The sequence below is a fragment of the Chanodichthys erythropterus genome, chromosome 6, assembly GCF_024489055.1.
Source record: "Chanodichthys erythropterus isolate Z2021 chromosome 6, ASM2448905v1, whole genome shotgun sequence".
NCBI lineage: Eukaryota > Metazoa > Chordata > Actinopteri > Cypriniformes > Xenocyprididae > Chanodichthys > Chanodichthys erythropterus.
In genome coordinates, this window is record NC_090226.1 from 7,127,284 (window position 1) to 7,146,762 (window position 19,479).

The 19,479-nt window shown below is 36.1% G+C and overlaps 2 protein-coding genes across 5 annotated transcripts in view; both read right to left on the bottom strand.

Moving 5' to 3' along the window:
• gnai2a (guanine nucleotide binding protein (G protein), alpha inhibiting activity polypeptide 2a) overlaps positions 1 to 5,378 on the bottom strand; it is a 66,129-nt gene extending 60,751 nt beyond the window's left edge. For all 3 annotated transcript variants that reach the window (XM_067387915.1, XM_067387918.1, XM_067387916.1), the window contains exon 1: positions 4,589 to 5,378. In XM_067387915.1, the coding sequence (XP_067244016.1) occupies positions 4,589 to 4,706 (118 nt within the window). In that variant the 5' untranslated portion in view covers positions 4,707 to 5,378. The remainder of the gene's footprint in view (positions 1 to 4,588) is intronic.
• A 3,365-nt stretch (positions 5,379 to 8,743) lies between these two features.
• Positions 8,744 to 19,479, bottom strand: part of slc38a3a (solute carrier family 38 member 3a) — a 60,090-nt gene continuing 49,354 nt past the window's right edge. For both annotated transcript variants that reach the window (XM_067387920.1, XM_067387921.1), the window contains 4 exons: positions 17,080 to 17,204; positions 16,522 to 16,666; positions 15,845 to 15,948; positions 8,744 to 12,909 (listed from right to left, as the gene is read on the bottom strand). In XM_067387920.1, coding sequence (XP_067244021.1) covers positions 12,805 to 12,909; positions 15,845 to 15,948; positions 16,522 to 16,666; positions 17,080 to 17,204 — 479 coding nt within the window. In that variant the 3' untranslated portion in view covers positions 8,744 to 12,804. The remainder of the gene's footprint in view (positions 12,910 to 15,844; positions 15,949 to 16,521; positions 16,667 to 17,079; positions 17,205 to 19,479) is intronic.

Genomic DNA, 19,479 nt, shown 5'->3' on the forward strand with positions numbered 1-19,479 from the left:
AGTTTTGACCTGGAAAAAAAGAAAATAAGATAATAATGAGCGCCTCCTCCGCCATGTTGCCGTCATATAAAACAGCTGTCATGCCAACTTGCTACTGTAAACAGAAGCTTGCATCGTTCGCCCCGCCTCCGAGTTCTTCTGATTGGTCCACTGTTTTGGAACTGACATTGATGAGCGGCGATGCATGTTAAAGTTGAAATTCTTTTAACTTGACACGGCGTCTTAAAAACGCGGCGCTCATGTGAGAGGCGCTGCAAAAGACACGAGACGCGAGCGTAATGGTCATGCACGTCCGTCAAGCGCGTGTTTACATAGAAAAACAAATGGGAAAGTAGCGCATTGGAATAGAAAAACGCGTTCTGTGTGAACGGCCCCTTAGTCATGCATTTCATATACAAATATTAGATCTATCAAGCCATTTTCAAAAAACAATGTTTCTTTAAATTTACTTTCTGTTCTTTAACTTGAATCACACCAGGCAGGATTCAAAATCAGGTCTATTGCATGCAGAGTATGCGCTCTACTGACCAGGCCACGCCCCCTACGTATCATGATTTTATCATAATAATCATCTGGTCACCCTATCAGCAGACCACAGAAGAGATCTGCAAAAAGACAGATTTAAAGCCTGAAAGTAAATGCTAGACCAAAGTAAATATAGGCCTATATAACCTACTAAAACCCAAAACCCCTCACAATATCTTCTGCCGAGTGGAAAAGCAGGGCATTCCTTGCACCATTACTAAAAGGCAGAATAAGAAGCAGACACAGGCTTGTCAGTAGCAGTAAGAGATCACACACACACACACACACACCCACATCCACACAACCTGCTATTACCTCAGACTATAATCATACAGTGGAGCCCTTCAAACCTACATTATAACTATACACCACCTAACACAATAAATCAGCTCATTTTTGCAACTAATTATAAGCATAATTATCTGGGGCCCGATGAATATAACCTGCCTTTAGACCCTTGACAGCTTTACAGCGGATCCCTAAACAGACTGGTCGGCTTTTTCCACTAAGCGATCAACAGAGAAGGCAAATAAGGTGTGTAAATGCAAAGCGTGATTTCCATGTGGTGAAGGACCATTACAAACATGATGACGGGAGAGAGCAACACAGTGCCAGTTTGCAGTCATCTTTCCAGCCCAAAAGAGCTTGATGGGTTTTTGTGTCTGTTTATTTGTTCTGGGGCCTTTTGCCAAATGCCTGTCGGCATTTATCTGTCGGTACAGTAAGAGTGTGAAAAAAAGAAAGAAAAAAATGCACACAGGATGAGCGATTGTGTTCTGGGAGTTATGCACGCTCTATTTATCACCATCAGCGCTATTAAGCCCGATGGCTAAAGCAAAGAGGCGAAAGCATGAATCAGTTCAACAGGTTCTGTCAAACCTGTTAAATGGGTTCAGGGAAGCATCACAGATGCATACGCATGCTTCACTACGTTCTGCATGGATCTTTTGCAATTTGATGAGAGTAAGATTATTGGCTACAGTGCAGGGACTCCAAAATAATTTACCAAATTAAACATGAAATATTTTTGATTTCACATTACTTTTTTTATGCATTAAGCACAGTAAACATGAAAGCAGTACACTCATGCTGCAAGCAAAAGCCTGGAGATGTTCAGACATGTCTGTGCATCGAAGGTGATGAGTACAAAGGCACTGATGAATATTTCCCACTGCCAGTAAAAGTGGAAAACAAAAGGCAGTTAGAAAAATCCAGGAGTAGAATAAATAGCAATGTGCTGGAATTCACTGTGAAAGATTAAATTTGATCAAAGTTCAGAAAACTTAAAGGGTAAGCCCCGCTAAAGAATCATTCCTGGAATTAAGAGGAACAAAAAACAAACAAACAAAAAAAAAAAAAAAAAACTGCACCATCTTATTGTTAACCAAGTTTCAGAAAGACATTTAGAGGAGGTAAAGTTAAAGGCCTCAAAGGGATAGTTCACCCAAAAATGAAAATCCTGTCATCATTTCCTCGCCCTCAAGTTGTCCCAAACATGTATGAGTTTCATTCTACTGTTGAACACAAAAGATGATATTTTAAAGAATGTTGGTAACCAAAGAGTTGATGGCATCCATTGACTTCCATAGTATTTTTTTTTCCTACTATGGAAGTCAATGGGTGCCGTCAACTGTTTGATTATCACCATTCTTTAAAATATCTTCTTTTTGTGTTCAACAGAAGAAAGAAACCCATACAGGTTTAGAACAACTTGAGGATGACTAAGTAATGACAAAATTTTTGGGTGAACTATTCCTTTAACTCGGAGCTCTGGGAGCCTGGAAATACAACTTTTCCCTACATCTGCCTCAAGCTAAAAATAGTCCATCATCCATCTAAGCAATGCAACACTCCCCTCTGAACCAAAAGTTTGACTTTGGAAAGACCAGAGGGGTGGAACAAAGGTTGAGACATCGGCCCGTGTGAGATTGACCACGTCTTTTCCAAACTCAACCAACATTTCCAAACCAGAGGTCTTGCCCTGGCATTACAAGTAGTTTTGGGATTAAAAACGCAATCATTTTGAGAATCTGGTGGTGATTCTAGGGAATTAGATTGTATGTGCCCTAGCAACTAGTATGTACAATTCTGTTCAACGCTGTAACTCGTTACTTTCAAAGTGGGAAGTGACTTGCCTAGATGTGCGTCATTAAAAACCTCCTCAGACAGTGACTCAAATCCCCAACCTATTGTTTACTCTCCACGTCTGCTATTAGAGCACAGTCCACTGAGATCTACAATTAAATGTAGTAACTGACAGGGGAAACATTATTAGGATTGTTCACGGTTACTTAACTGAGTAGGTGTTCTGAGGATTGACAAGAAAACTGACTAACTAGAAAGCCTTAAATTAGGGTCCAAATTTATTACTTATCTCTGATAGCTAAAGCTTTTCTCCATAATACATATGGGGAATCTTTCTCACAGAAAGATACCAAAAATATCTGGAACAAAATCAAAATGTGTTTTCAGGGTTTTGTGACTGGCATGGAAAATGGCTCATCTTGTATATAATGCTACAAGTGTTTATCATACATATGGAAGGAAAAACAAAATAATTCAATTGTCGATGGGATAAGATAACTAACAGGTTTTGTTTGACATGAAATGTGAGAGAGGTGAAAACATAAAATGACTGTGCAAAACCAAAAACTGCTGTGCACAACCTTGTCTCCCTCACATGTATTTTTTTTTTTTTTTTTTAAGTCAATGCAGTGGTATGCCAAAGCAATTTTCTGAGTTCATAAAGTAAAATTCAAAAGGCTTTAGAACTCACAATAAAAAGCTCCACACCAAGTATTTCATTTCCCAGCAAGAGTCCTTAGCAAACACGCAAAGCAGTTTAATACACAACTCCTGCCAAACACTTTCTTTGGTTCAGGGTGCATGTTCCAGGCTTCTGTTTGGGCTTTAAGCCTTCCAAAAACATCCCCCCACAGAATTCCTGCATTTCTGTCAAAACACACTTCGGACCAGGCCAAAGTGCATGCTGAGTATGAGTGTGTGTGGCCATGCTGCACCACAAGGGATGTTGAGAGTGATCACAGGCACTGTCAAAACATTCCCTCAACCTCTCCCCTCAGTCACACTGAAATAACCCAAATCTACAACATACATCTGTTTTTCTGTGATTGGGAACGTTTCACACATACACTACTACCAATAAAAAAGTTAGTGAATTTGTTTCCTCAGGGTCTTATATAGCTTTTTGATCTTACAATAGATGATTTGTGGCATTTAAGTACACTTCTATAATATACTTAAAGTGCTCTATTTTCTAAAATGTGCTTTTAATATACTATCTCTGTATTTAAAAAATAGTACATGGGTTCGAATGTACTATAAGTGGTATCTAAATACATTTTTAAATACAGAGATTGTATATTAAAAGCACATTTTAGTTCATGGCATCTCAAAATAGCACAGTTGAGTACACTTAGATGTTCTCAAGATGATCTTAAGTAGTACTAAAGAAGAATTTTAGTAGATTAAGTACAAGAATAGTGCACAAAAATAGAGCACTTTAAGTATATTATAGAAATGTACTTTTGTTTCACCTGGGTTACTCTAACATGTGGGAAATAATCATAAATACAGAAAGTGTAGGTGTGTCCAAACTTTTAGCTTTGTGAAGAAATAATACTAACTTGTTAAGTGCCAAAAATGACCGTCATCATATCGAACACTTGGGCTTTTCAAATGTTTACCTCAACAAATTTTGTACATGCCTCAGGCCATATTTTGAGTAAAAATAACTGAAAAACACGCATTATAAAAGTATAGATTGCTAAACAAGTAAACGCTTGCTCTAGTTGACATTTTCTTCAAATCCGTTGACAGAGTTTCTCGCAGGCCACACCTGAGGAGGAAACCTGACACACATAACGTTATATTACCTAGAAACCTGCCTTCACACTTCGCAAGAATATCTCCCTTTCCATCTCAAACACGTTTAAAATGAGTTCTTGAATCACACTGACACTTACTGATGTGATAAAGTGCTTATAAATGTAATATTTTACAGCAACGAGTCGCTGACCGTTATCTGTGATTCGTCACTCACCCAACAACAGCAGTTTCACTTCTTTGGCGGCTTTCTCGCCGTCCTCGCGCAGATTCCTGTCAATCATTTTGGACCGCTCGGCCGCGGCTTTATCTTCCTGGCTCACGGTACAGCCCATGGTTCCGAATGCGCGCTTCAGGGCTACGGATTTATGAGTATAGATTTAGGAGAAAAAAATAAAAGGTATTACCCTTTTAAAGCGACTGGATATTTTAGTCTTCCGTGACTAACTTCCTCTTTTGGCTTTGAAAAAAATGACTGCCTCAAGTCCAAGGAAAGAAAATGTCCTTAAGACACTTAGTAGATCCAAAACTGATATTTTTATGCGCCCAAAAGATGTTTGGGGGGGTTTGGGGGAAAAAAAGAGATTAATTTATATCTGTGACTGAGATCAGAACAACACCTGGAAACTGTTGACGTTTAAAGCTCCCAGGAGAAACCAAGTAGCCAGACGCTGGAGTTTTACATCACGCGAATAGGGAGGGGGAAAACTTATATCCACATATCCAAAAAAAAAGTTCGCAAAAAAAAAAGTTGAGATCAACCCCTCATGGATAAAAAAAGCAAACTGATCGATGAGACAAACTGAATGAATCAGAAAATGCAAAAATCCCCGATGTTTTCCTCGGTTAGTCCGTTCAGGGATCGCCGATGGTTTTGAACAATATGCGCCGTTAGGCAGCTAAGGTTGAACGGTCTCTGATTTCTTTGAGTGTTTTCTAAGCCGCCACACCCCAGTCTGCTGAGAAGAAGTTGCTCTCTGCCACACACAGCAGAAGACAGTTTAGAACTGTTGGGTTCCTCGCGCATTGCCAGCCAGCCCCTCGCGGACACGCCCACCGCGGGTGCTCATGGGAAATGTAGTTTTCCCGCAGTACACAAGGAAACGTCAAGTAAACATATTTAAATTTAATTAAACACAAAATTTTGAAGTATAAAGACTAAAAATTTATTTTCTTGTAAAACGTACTCCAATAACCAACTTTGAAAAATATTATTTACAGTGTATGCCAGTTTGCAAAAGCCTACATTCAAATATTCATTTCTTTTTAAATGTGGTAATTATTTATTTAAAGCATGAACTGATACAATTTATGCAAATTACTTTTTTTGAAGGGTTAGTTCACCCAAAAATGAAAATTCTGTCATTTATTACTTACCTTCATGCCGTTCCACACCCGTAAGACCTTCGTTAATCTTCGGAACACAAATTAAGATATTTTAGTTGAAATCTGATGGCTCCGTGAGGCCACCATAGGGAGCAATGACATCAATCAGTGTGTCGAATCATGATACAGATCGTATCGTACGTGACTTTGGCGCTCCGAACATCAGATTCGATACACTGATTCATTGTGCTCCGATGCTTCCTGAAGCATTGTTTTGAAATCGTCCATCACTAAATAAGTCGTTATTTTGTTTTGTTTTTGGCGCACCAAAAATTTTCGTCGCTTTATAATATTAATATTGAACCACTGTACTCACATGAACCGATTTAAATGTTTTTAGTACCTTTATGGATCTTGAGAGAGATCTATGGAGGCCTCACAGAGCCATCGCATTTCAACTAAAATATCTTAATTTGTGTTCCGAAGATTATCGAAGGTTTTACGGGTGTGGAACGGCATGAGAGTGAGTAATAAATGACAGAATTTTCATTTTTGGGTGAATGAACCCTTTAACTCTCCTGCTCTGAATCTCCACTTCAGCAGAACTTACATACACCAAACTTTACAGTTTTATCTATATTCTGAAGGTTTTTACAGAGGGATTTGTTGATATATAATTTGCCGGATTTTATACAACATTTTATTCCTAAAAAAAATGGTGAAAATTAACTTTTTTCTGGCTGTTGATAGTATTTTCTGATTTATGGAGTGATAAAAAGAGATATCCAAAATTCCCTCTGTAAAATCTTTTAATTTAATATGTCCAAAAACTTAAACAAGAATTCTTAACCTGACTTCATCCAATAATCAGATTTTTGTTCTAGAAATGCATATTAGCGCATATTTAATATTTAATTAAATAACACCTCATTTGCATATTTAAACATAACATTTTAGAAAACTTGGAATACAAAAAATGTTTGCAATTTTTAATGTAATCAACCAGGGGAAGTATGGTAATATCTATTAGTTTTTTGTTTTTTTTTACCCTATTTACCTGTGGTGTCTCGCCTTAAGATTTACGAATTTCAATATAGTAAAATTCAGTCAAATTGAACTGAATTATCCTTACATATTTTTCATATTATGGATTAAACATTTTAAATGAGAAAAATGGAGCTTAATAAAACATCTTAATGGACCATTTTGGTTTGTGATAATTCATATTCATAAATTAAATAAAAAACAAAGAAAATATGTTTACATTTATGACTACAAATCACATTTCACATTTCATTAATATTTATACAAAATGTTAAAATTTGTCCATTTAAAATTCCTAATTCATAATATGAATATGTAAGGATTATTCAATTCAATTTGATGAAATTTTACTCTACATTTGAAATCTGTAAATCTTAAAAAAGGCTTAAACGTTATTTTACACTGTAAAAAAAGTGGTTCTTGGCTCGTGTTCATAGGGGAACCACTTTTGTTGCTATGTAGCACCATATCTTTAAAGTTTAAAGGTGCTCTACAGCACCTTTGTCAAATGGTGTTATGCAGAACCCATAAGAGGTGCCATATCGCATTTTATTTCTTCAACAAAAATAGTGCTAAACAGTATCAACAGTGGTTCTTTGGCTCATAAAGAACCTTTAAAGGGGCTTAACCGGTTCAGCAGTGGTGTTATAGCACCTTAAACACCCCAAAGAACCACTGAAGAACTGCTGAAGAACCATACAGGGGCTTAACAGGTTCTGTACGCAGTAGCTGTGCTATATAGCACCTCATTCATCCCAAAAAAACAGTGAAGAACCGCTGAAGAACCACTGAAGCACCAAGATTTGGTGCTATACAACACTTAAAATGGTTCCTCTGATTACGAGCCCAAGAACCACTTTTTTTTTTTAAATGTAGCATCTGACAATGCTTAAGTGTAGATAATAATTTTGTTTATTTGTTTTTTTTTTTTTTTTAATTTACCTCAGGCACATGCTAGCAATGCCAATGTCAAGGTTTGATTCCCAGTGAAGAAATGAACTGATAAAATATATGTTGCTTGGTTAAAATCATCTACCAATGCGCAAATATTGAATAATAATTGTGCTTGCTTATTTATTTATTTATTAGGCTATAAGAATAACCATTTAGTGGAGGACAAAATGGCCAGTGTGCTGTAGTAGCTTTCTCTCGTTTGCCGTCCAATGACAAATGACATTCTTTAGGGCCTCTGTTAGAAATCTCTTTTGTTGAGACTTATGTCAATATTGACGCACTGATTGCAGCATGTGTTCTGTATGATTTGTGCTTAGGCAGGAGATGAAACCTTGTTCAAAGTAAATGGTCGCAATGATTTTTCCATATGGAGTGTGTTTCCATCGTTTGGCTAAAGCAAACACCATTTTCGACAGAGAGATAGAGCCGTTTCTGTGTTTCACTGCGCCCCCATGTGTCTGAAATTCACACTATACATTTGATACCAGCCCAATGTCGAATTATTTTCCCTGTAAATTCAGTATATTGTTCAGTTAACCCTTAATTAATGTGTATCATTGATTTATTCTTGACTATTGATTGTTTTAACACTATTACATTATACATTAAAACAGAGTTATCTTTTTGGAATTCATTGTGTCTATCAGATTGGATGGGTTCAAATAGCCTAGATTATTCATAAAATTGCCAATTTTCTTTCAGATTAGAAGAAACAATGTGTGAACGTTTTCAGGGAACTGCTGCTTCAAGGCAAGATTTTGTTTTGACATAAACAGCTTTAAACTTAAGTGGACAATCAGCAAGAAAAAAAGGCAGTTGCTGGTGGTGGAAAAAAAAATCTGCAGGTTTGATCCCAGGAACTAGAAATGTCATTTCTGCTTTCAGAGGGCTGTGCCCTTTAAACACACTCTCAACCTGCAATTAGTGAAGTGTGGCTGTTTTAGATAGATCTGCTAAAAAGGCTATGTAAATGCATTTATTCACATGTTCAATGAGCCACAGAGACATCATATAAACACACATGAATATACAGCTGTCAAGACTGAACCAAGAAAGAATGAATATTATTTATTCTTTTTTATTTTAACATTGTTTACAGTACATGAACTGCCAGCAATGTACTTGATACTGAGAATAAAGAAAATAAAGACATAAACTGGCTTTTTAAAAAGCATTTTTAAAAATTATTACGTTTTAATCATCAGACTAAACATCATCTGACTATTTACAATATATAAACTATAGATGTGCTTATAATATAAAGGGTTTACATTTATGTACATTATTTATAAATGCTGCCATGTAAGTAATGAATTCATATAAACCGTTACAAACAGATGACACTTTCATTACATCACAAGGGAAACATCACGCTGACTGGACACAAGTACACAACTGCTAAAAAGACAATTAAATGCTTCCCCCTTCTGCTACGTTGTGAATCCTTGCAGATTTGGAGATCATACAATCTGCAGGTGCTTAAAAAATGCTGCTGTCAGCCCAGACGTCAGCTCGGAAGCTACAAAAGCTGTGCGTGTGAAAGTCAGGGGGCGGAAGCACAGCATTATGGGGGATCTTGTTGGTCAGGGCAGTTTCTTGTGCACCGCTGCTAATGCTCTAGTTGCAGCAATCACGGATTGTACTGCTATAAAGGGAACAGTATTTATGCATGGTTCATCTTCGATACTAAAGGTTTCTACTTTGTGCTATATGATAGTAAGTTAATAAGATCTTACTGGTTAACTACCTTCATCATAAAATCATTCATTTATGCAGTGGATACATCAGACAGGAGTCAAATACTAAAATCATCAGCAATAGCTCTCTCTCTCTCTCAGTGAAATTTCACTCCAAATTCAGAAGAAACTATATATATGTAGTATATGTATATATGTATGTATGTGTGTGTATATATATATATATATATATATATATATATATATCAGTATGTTTTTGAAAAAAGTCTCTTATGCTCACTACAAAATATTAAATAACTGTTTACTATTTTAATAATTTTTAAAATGTAGTTTATTAATATGATGCAAAGCTGAATTTTCAGCATCATTCCTACAGTTTGCATATATATATATATATATATATATATATATATATATATATATATATATATATATATGTGTGTATGTAAGAAATAAGGTACGAGACGCTTCACGTTGTGCCTAAGAACTCCCTTCAGCCGTGACTTATTCACAATACAGCACCAGCCTCGAGTACCTTATTGCTTTTATAAAACGGTTACCGCACAATACAAATATTAAAGTCAAAAAAGATATGTATCAATGCAGCTTTCATGAAGTAAAATCACTAAAAGCCTTCCTTCCACCGGAAAAAATAGTCCCTGACCGTGAACAGCAACAAAGGTTACATTATTACGCCATTAGATGGCGGCAAAGACTGTCTTTATGAGTGAGTCAATCAGTAGTGAAGACTTTTAGATTGAAAAAACTGAATTGTTGTGAACACGGAACAAGACGCAACTGACAAATGCTTTGACTAGCGCTGTCAGTCACGGGAAAACCCCTTAACTATTAAAAGGACAAGATATTGCAGCGGACATTTAAACAGATTTTATGAACATACTAACTCGCTCACTCGATCTCTAGCTCACAATACTCTTCTACACAATACAGTAATATATATATATATATATATATATATATATATATATATATATATATATATATATATATATATATAAATAATGTCGTCTGATTTTGGAGTGAAATGCTTCTACTTTGCTTCAAACTCCTGTTCAGCAATCAGGAATCATTTTGAGCCATTAGATAAAGACAGATACTGGCAATTCTTTAACAACTGGCACATTTAGTTCTCAGGCTTGTAAACACACATTAACACACATTGCTAAAACAATGGGACACTTTTGTGCTTGAGAAACCACATTGGTGTGTGAGGCCATTACACCACTACTGACAACATGTCACCATCACCAGAACACACAATTATATGCTTCTTTACCAAAAAATGAACATTGATCTCAATGGGTTATTTCACTGATGCACTTCAGAATTCATACACACATATTTATTCAGTAAATCATTCATTACTTTCGGTATATCCAAAACACCACAGAGGAAAATGAAGCATCTGGCCATGATAAACTAGGATGCTTTTTTTTTTTAAACAGCCCGGGAGATTGTAATTTGGAATATACTACAGTGCTTTGCTGTCTGACAGGGACTAGGGACATTTAAAACACTGAAAGAAGATATCGAGATATGTAATTATGCTGATACTGGTTCACAGATATGATGATTTATTTATGTGTGGCTGCTCTATCCATTAAACATTAATTAAACAGACAAAATGAATTAAAAAGTACCACAATTTAAATGCACATCTCATTTAGACATCTTATAGTCCATTACAGTACATTCACTGACTGAAATATTCTTTCTCCGTACGCATAAAGAGGAGAGAACGCACACATTCACACACATACACACAATAAAACACCACAGTGTTACCATTTAGATCATTATGGGCCAGTAAGTGCTTGATTTATAGTATTTAGGATAATGAGTTTCAATTACAAAGATTAAAATAATCATGTACCATGTTAGACATCCACACATTACTTGTTTTTTTTTTGTTCTTTTTCTTCAAACAATTTACAGTTAGTAGTACATAGGCTTTGTTCATATATCTGTCTACAAAATATATTAATCTATGATTATGTCATAAGTCGTAACTGGGTCACTAGGTCAAGTGATTTAGCGGAAGTTGTGCTTCAAATGAAAGTGCTACAGTTTTAGGTTTCAATAATCGCCAAATGATCGGGAACCGATCTCCGGAATCATCCATCTAGTTCGGTTAATAGCAAAACTAGAAGCAAAACATTAATACGATCAGCTTTCCACTGAGCAACATTTACCACATGTATGCCATTTTGCGCTGTATCTAAAACATTTATGTGCACCAATGCACAATATTTGTTTCTCCAATTAAGGAGAAGACCCTGTGAATGTGTTTTATTTATTTATTTATTTTTTGGTTTTCTCTGCATATAAATCCAGAGATTTCAAAATCAGTCTGTCAGTAGGATTCCTAGATGGGATCCTTACAAACTGATCCCATGATTAACTGTGCTTTCCAATCTGTGCTTTCCCATTGCAATCAGCAGTATTCATTAAAATATATAAATGTGCCTTTCATCTTAGATAATTCTGTCATTTTTTTTTAGATCTAAATCTTTTAAAGTTGGCATTTAGCTGAATAGTCACAAATATTGTAAAGGAATGTGATAGATAACCTTGAAGACCAGATGGATTGGAATATTCTTCTATTTTCTATATATATATATCATATATATTTATGCTCATATATCTGCTAATATATGTATCTCTAAATATTGTAGAAAGGATAAACATTATAAATCCATATAAAAATGTGGCATATACATCTGTACTATACGTACAATTTGCATAAATTTGAAATTGTGTAATAGACTGCAGCCAAATCAAGTCTGGATTCTGGACGAGGTCATGCGTTGCCTCTCAACAGCCTTCAGTGTCATATCTCACAGCTATTGCACTGAGTATTGCTATATCTAAAATGAGATATGATGAAATAAACACTTTAATAACCACCAATTCTCCCATCAGAACTGTGATTCTAATCTGAATGTGGCCAAAGGGTAAAGGTGAAAGGTCATAATATGAAGGAATGGATGGGAGGTTGGGTCAGCTGATGAGTCTGTTTGGTTAGAATGCAAAATCCCTTTTGTTTGCAAACCCTGCAGACTGCATGTGCTGTAACTATGGCACATACTGACTATTATGGGCTTTGATTTTCTAGTTCTGGTCATCTTCTCCACATTTATCAAGCTATGAAATTAATATCTGCATTCCGTAACCACTTCTTTTTGAAAGCTAATGGCCTTTAAATGGAATTAATGATGACCTGAGATGGGTCAACACCCCATTTACAGCAAATGCAGGTCACAAGGCCAAATAATGCATTGATTGAATGCAACTAAATCTAGAAATCTAGTGACTGATCTAGTGAGAGATTATGCATCCTCCCCAACTACTGACCCGAAACTAATATTAAAAAGCATAAACCATTAGAGGCCTAATGACCACTGTTTCCTTTGCTGTTCCCTGATGTCCAGTCAATGATGATAAAGCTCAGGCTCATTATCATAAATAGGACTCCTAAAATGGCGAAGCAAGCAGCCTATAAAAGAAAAAGAGAGGCAAGATTATTAACACTGCCAAAGTGATTCATCTAAAAAATATGATTTTTTTTTTTAGATGTGTCAAAATAAAGTAAATTAAATGAAATACATTTTGCATACAAAACAAAGCTATTTTTTTCAGAACATTGAGATTAATTTTTTTTTGCATTGTGCCATTTTCATGTGTGTGATTTTAAAATTAAACACATTGGCCACGTACACACTGCAGCTCTGTACACACAGTCATTTACAGGAGTACCAATAGGATTCTACAACCGAATTAACTCCTGAAACTGAACAAAGTTGTTAAAGGCACAATATGTAATTTTTCTCCGCTAGAGGTCGCCTATTCAAAAACGCAGAGATTGAGCGCGGAATCATGGGAGATGTCCTCTTCACAGAAATCATGTTCATGGTTGAGATTATTAACGTTACTGTAGTATGAAGCAGAGCAGGGCTGAGTGCTGTGCGAGCGGAACAAGGCCGCTGGAGCTATTGCTAATGAGAGACGAGCGCATCACGCGTCTTGGGAGCAGTAGAACTTTTATTATGCCACAGTTGCTGCGTTTTAAAAATTGCTTAATTCTCTGGATTTAAAGGTGCCATCGAACTGAAAATTGAATTTACCTCGGCATAGTTGAATAACAAGAGTTCAGTACATGGAAATGACATAAAGTGAGTCTCAAACTCCATTGTTTCCTCCTTCTTATATAAATTTCATTTGTTTAAAAGACCTCCGAAGAACAGGCGAATCTCAACATAACACTGATTGTTACGTAAATATTATATTTGCATATGCCAGCTGATGATCGAGGCATTACACAAGGGCAGCCAGTATTAATGTCTGGATGTGCACAGCTGAATCATCAGACTAGGTAAGCAAGCAAGGAAAACAGCGAAAAATGGCAGATGGAGCAATAATAACATGATATCATGATATTTTTTGTGATACTTGTATATTGTCTTTCTAAATGTTTCGTTAGCATGTTGCTAATGTACTGTTAAATGTGGTTAAAGTTACCATCGTTTCTTACTGTATTCACGGAGACAAGAGCCGTCGCTATTTTCATTTTTAAACACTTGCAGTCTGTATAATTCATAAACACAACTTCATTCTTTATAAATCTCTCCAACAGTGTAGCATTAGCCGTTAGCCACAGAGCACAGCCTCAAACTCATTCAGAATCAAATGTAAACATCCAAATAAATACCATACTTACGCAATTAGACATGCTGCATGACGAACACTTTGCAAAGATCCATTTTGAGGGTTATATTAGCTGTGTGAACTTTGTTTATGCAATGATAGAGTCGAGAGCTCAGGAGGGGGCGGAGAGCGCGAGCAATTAAAGGGGGCCGCAGCCTGAATCTTTGCATTTTTAATTATGCCTCAAAATAGGCAGTTAAAAAAATGAATTAAAAAACACCTATGGGGTATTTTGAGCTGCAACTTCACAGACACATTCAGGGGACACCTTAGACTTATATTACATCTTGTAAAAAAAACGTTCGATGGCACCTTTAAACATTCTTAGGAACATCTGGGATAATGTAGGTACACAAGTCAACAAAATATATAACACTTTTCTAGTGGTTTTTGGAAATTTTATTCTTAAATATTAAAATTGTACATATTGTGCCTTTAATTACATATTTAAATGCACATCAGAAATGTTTCTCTCTTCTTTCTGTGCGGAGCAAGAAATCACATGGAAAGCTGTACAAGCTTTGACTCATTTGCGTTGCCAGATTTTCCTAGAAAACGAACATGAGGAAGCCTGCAATAAACCGAAATAAATCCAAACGCTTTATGCTGAAAATAAGACCAAAATATTCTGACCCACACCTGCTCACTTTAATAACTCCATAAACGTGATCGTTTTATGAGCCAAGCTTAAACAACAAGCCCAAAAAGGCTTATAATAAGTGGACATGGCAACTCTGTGAAGCAGCCTTTACAAGCATAAACAAAACACGACGCCTCTGTTGACTGTGTTTTAGTTAAAAAAGCTGAACATAATGAGTCTTCTGTCGCTGTAATATTTATTTGGTCAGAATAACAGATACCAAACACACAACATGTCAGAACCTTGCTATGGTTACTACACTGTCAATCATAGCGGTTTCAGGAGTGAGTTGTGTTCCGTATACACATGGAACGATAATTTATCGAACTCACTCCCACATTTAAATGCGGCTTTCACGTCTGAAACTGTACAGTGTGTACATGGCATATGTATGTACATAAATATATGATCTAAAAAAAGCTATGGCTGGGTGAAGAAAGGTCTGGGTCAAGATAAAATAAAATAAAAACAATTTTTAGAACATTAGAACATTTTTGCATTGCGACTTCATGTGCATTTATTAAATATTATATTTAAAAATTATATTTTTTTAAAATGAGCATAAATTAAATATTTGGATACTTAGTTGTACACACAACCATGAGAATTGAGGGTGAAAATGTGCTTGATTGTCATGAAAAAATAATCTCAATGGCCCTAAAAAGGCTTTCATTTTCAATAATATATATATATATATATATATATATATATATATATATATATATATATATATATATATTATATACACACGAAATACATTTATGGGGGTTAATTATAACCCGGGCATTTCTTAGAATTTTCAGTGAGATTCACAAATACTACAATTATACGTTCATGTTTCACTCAACCTCTCCAGATTACTGCAGTTTGCTGTAACTTAAGGGGAACTAGTTTACAATAGTTTGGGTCACACCAAAGATTTACCGGAGGGATTTGCAAAGCTCTTAGAATGATTAGTTTTCAGAGAATCTCATTCTAAAGGTGTGAAAGTTTTCAAAGAATCTACATTCCTACAAGAGGCAAGAAACTAGATCCCACTGTGGATGAATGGGGAGGAATCGAATACAGTATGTCCATAAGTACTTACAAGGATTTTCGGCGCTGAGCGCATAGGTTCCTCTTCCTTGGGAACAATGCGGATGTAAAACACAGCCGGAAATATAAAGATGAGGCATGGCGCGGACGTGGCACCTGCGGAACAATAAACACATGTAGACAATTACTTACTTAATGTAAACCTAAACCTTCACTAACATCATCCCTCAGGAATAAGTCATAACTGTGTCAGAAAATCTTTAGTTAAAGCAGTTGAAATTACATAAGCCTTGGTCATTAAGAGGTTTTTCAGGTTATAGGGTGGTCGGGCCCTTACAGAACAATAGTGTTCATTCTTCTCTGAGGTAGGTCAAACTCACATGAAGTGGAGAAACAATTAGTGTTATCAAGTTAAGTGTGAGACCAGGAGAAACTATCATGTAATAAAGGGAAAAGCATAATGGGACTTTGTTGATAATTATATACACATTCCAAAGGTGATTAATAATGCTGGTGGATTTATGCACGACTGGCACTGTGCGTACAGTATTATAGTCTGAGACTTTAATGCATGTGCTGATAAAAGCGAATGCGAGGTCCTTGAGGTTGCCATGGCGACACTTACGGACACTGTTCTCACGCTCTTTTCACACTAATGGAACTTCAAAAGAAAGAAAGAATCCCATCGAGAATTCAACATCACTCAAGAGCCGAGAGCACCAAACCTACCGATGACCCCGAAGATGCCCAGGATGTTTGGGGCGAAGATGACCAGTAAGTTGATGAGGGTGAGGAGGCTGACAGCTATGGCAATGTGACGTGGCCACCAGAAGGTTTTATTTGCAAAGAACAACTGCTGAATTGCTCTCCTTACCTGAGAAAAGATATTAAATAACAAAGCACTGAAATCAGATACTGCCTGTCATCCAATCCTGACTCCTTTAACAAAGTTGGAACTGGATAAGATGAAGTTTATTTTAAAATTGTAAAGTTTAAAATGTGTGTGTGTGCGTGTTCTTGTGACATATCAGGACACAAATTTGTACAATGACATGGGTATGACATAGGTATTACAAGGTCCTCTTTTTTCAAAAGGCTTATAAATCATACAGAATGAGTTTTTTGAGAAAGTAAAAATGTGCACAGTTTTCTGTGATAGGTAGGTTTAGGAGTAGGGGGATAGAAAATACAGTTTGTACAGTATAAAAACCATCGCGTCTATGGAATGTCCCCACAATTCACAAAAACAAACCTGTGTGTGTCTGTGTGTAAGTGTGTAATACTCACAGGAAACAGCACGATGGGTACAGTGAGCGTGACGGCAGTCAGCACAGCTAGACGAACGCACAGGATGAGTGTGTCGTACGGGTCAATACGACTGTAGGTGTGCAACAGCTCGGCTTCCACCTTATCTACATACAGATAGAATCATTTATATTTAAACATAAAATTAAAAATGTTTATTCAACAATAATTAAAATTATGCTTTAGATCAGTAGTTCTCAATCTTTTTCAGGTGATGGACCATTTCCACCTAAAATCTAAAAGACTTAATAAATATTGAGATTAAATAGACTGCTACTTTTCGGTATTGAACCTAAATGAGCCAAATATATACTAGCGAAAAAGTTGGATCGAATTGAATCACTTACTGAATTAAAAAACAGAAACATTTAATCACAAATGAATGTTAATACAATGAGTTAATATCTTATTATTTGTCGATTAATCAGTTGATTCATTCAATCTAAGGACTTCTTTGTCATCTAACTCTTTTACATATTTTCAGTAATGTTCAAAATTTTGGGGTCTGAAAGGTTTTAATTTTGAAAGAAATACTTCATATATGTAATACTATACGAAAAGAAATTAAGGTTTTTGATGAAAACATTCCAGGATTTTTCTCCTTTATAATGGGCTTGAATGGGCACCAGACGGTTCAAGGTCCAAAGGACAGTTTCAATGCAGCTTCAAAGGGCTTTAAACGATACCAGACGATGAATAAGGGTCTTATCTAGCGAAACGATCGAAAAAAAAAAAAAAAAGTTTACGTTTTATAAGCACAAATGCTCGCCTTGCTCTGTTCTGGGATGCGCGTTCGTGACGTCACGTAATACGCAATTACGTTAAAAAGGTCACGCTTGGCATAGGCGGAAGTATGAGTCGGTGTTTACAACTTGAATGTGCAAATACTAACCCTGCGTCTCAATCAGCTCCCTAGTTCCCTAGGTCGTGAATCAGTATATCATGAAAGTGAAATCATGTGGCTGATTTCCTGATCAGTGCCGTGACTACTGAACTAGGGAGCTGATTGAGACACATGGTAAGTCAAACGCCGTTTACAAAAAAAGGTAAAACAACTAATGGTTCTTCCATCCTGTGTTGTCAGTGCCATCAGACTGTCATACCCTTCTCCATCAGAACAAAAACACCTCTAAAGGGGGTCGCACACCGGACGCGCACATTATAAAAAAAATAAAAAAAATATTAAGCAGCATAACTGTTTTCAACTTTGATAATAATAAATGTTTCTTGAGCAGCAAATCAGCATATTAGAACGATTTCTGAAGGATCATGTGACACTGACGACTGGAGTAATGCCAGTCGCAGGAATAAATTACATTATAAAATATATTAAGACAGTTGTTTTATTCTAATATATTTCACAATATTACTGTTTATACTGAATTTTCGAAGGAAAAAAATGCAGCCTTGGTGAGAATAAAGAGATTTTTTTTTTTTTTCAAAAGCATTAAAATATCATACTAACGCTAAATTTTTGAATGGTATTGTATGTCAATTTTTAAAATCACTAAATCAGCTCACAGACCTACTGACTACAGTATGAGAACCCTTGTATTACTCTTTTCCATTTCACAGTGGTAATGGTTTTCATTAATGGACAACAGCCACTAGATGGAGTGCTAACCCTATTCCAACATGACCATGCATCTAACACTGATTTGTTGAAACAGATAATTAGATCTGTGACATCAGCAAGCATATGCTAATACTCTAGCTGAGCAGGTCTCAGTCTGCTCTTTTAATTTCAAAATCTCTGTAACATGAGGGTGAATATTCTGTTTAAAATAAGAAAATATTCTCTTTTCTTCCTCTTTACTACTGCAGTCACACTAATCTCACCGGGACTCTGACATCTCAACTTGAATGACCACTCAGCACATCCATCTTGACAGATCTCACCAGCTCCTTCTCTTTAAAAAAAACCTCCTCAACTCTCCCCATCTCAGCTGAGTCACACTGTTGCCTCCTGATGTGTAAAAAGGCAGGGAGTTGTCCTGGATGACCAAATGACCTTCAACAACTAACCATCCCTGCTGCTTCATGCTCTGCTACATATGGTAGTTTTGCCTTGTTCTTCAACCCTGTCTCTAGATGTTTGATTCATTCTGTAGCCATCCTAGCACATGCAAAATGTGACTCGGAATGTTTTCTACAATATATTTGACAGCCTAGCTTCTGTTATCATGAACAAAATTAAACTTTTTGAAGACTTGAAAACAGTTTGAGACTTAAAGGATTAGTTCACTTTTAAATAAACTTTTGCTGGTAATTTACTCACCCCCATGTCATCCAAGATGTCCGTGTCCTTCTTTCTTCAGTCGAAAAGAAATTAAGGTTTTTGATGAAAACATTCCAGGATTTTTCTCCTTTATAATGGGCTTC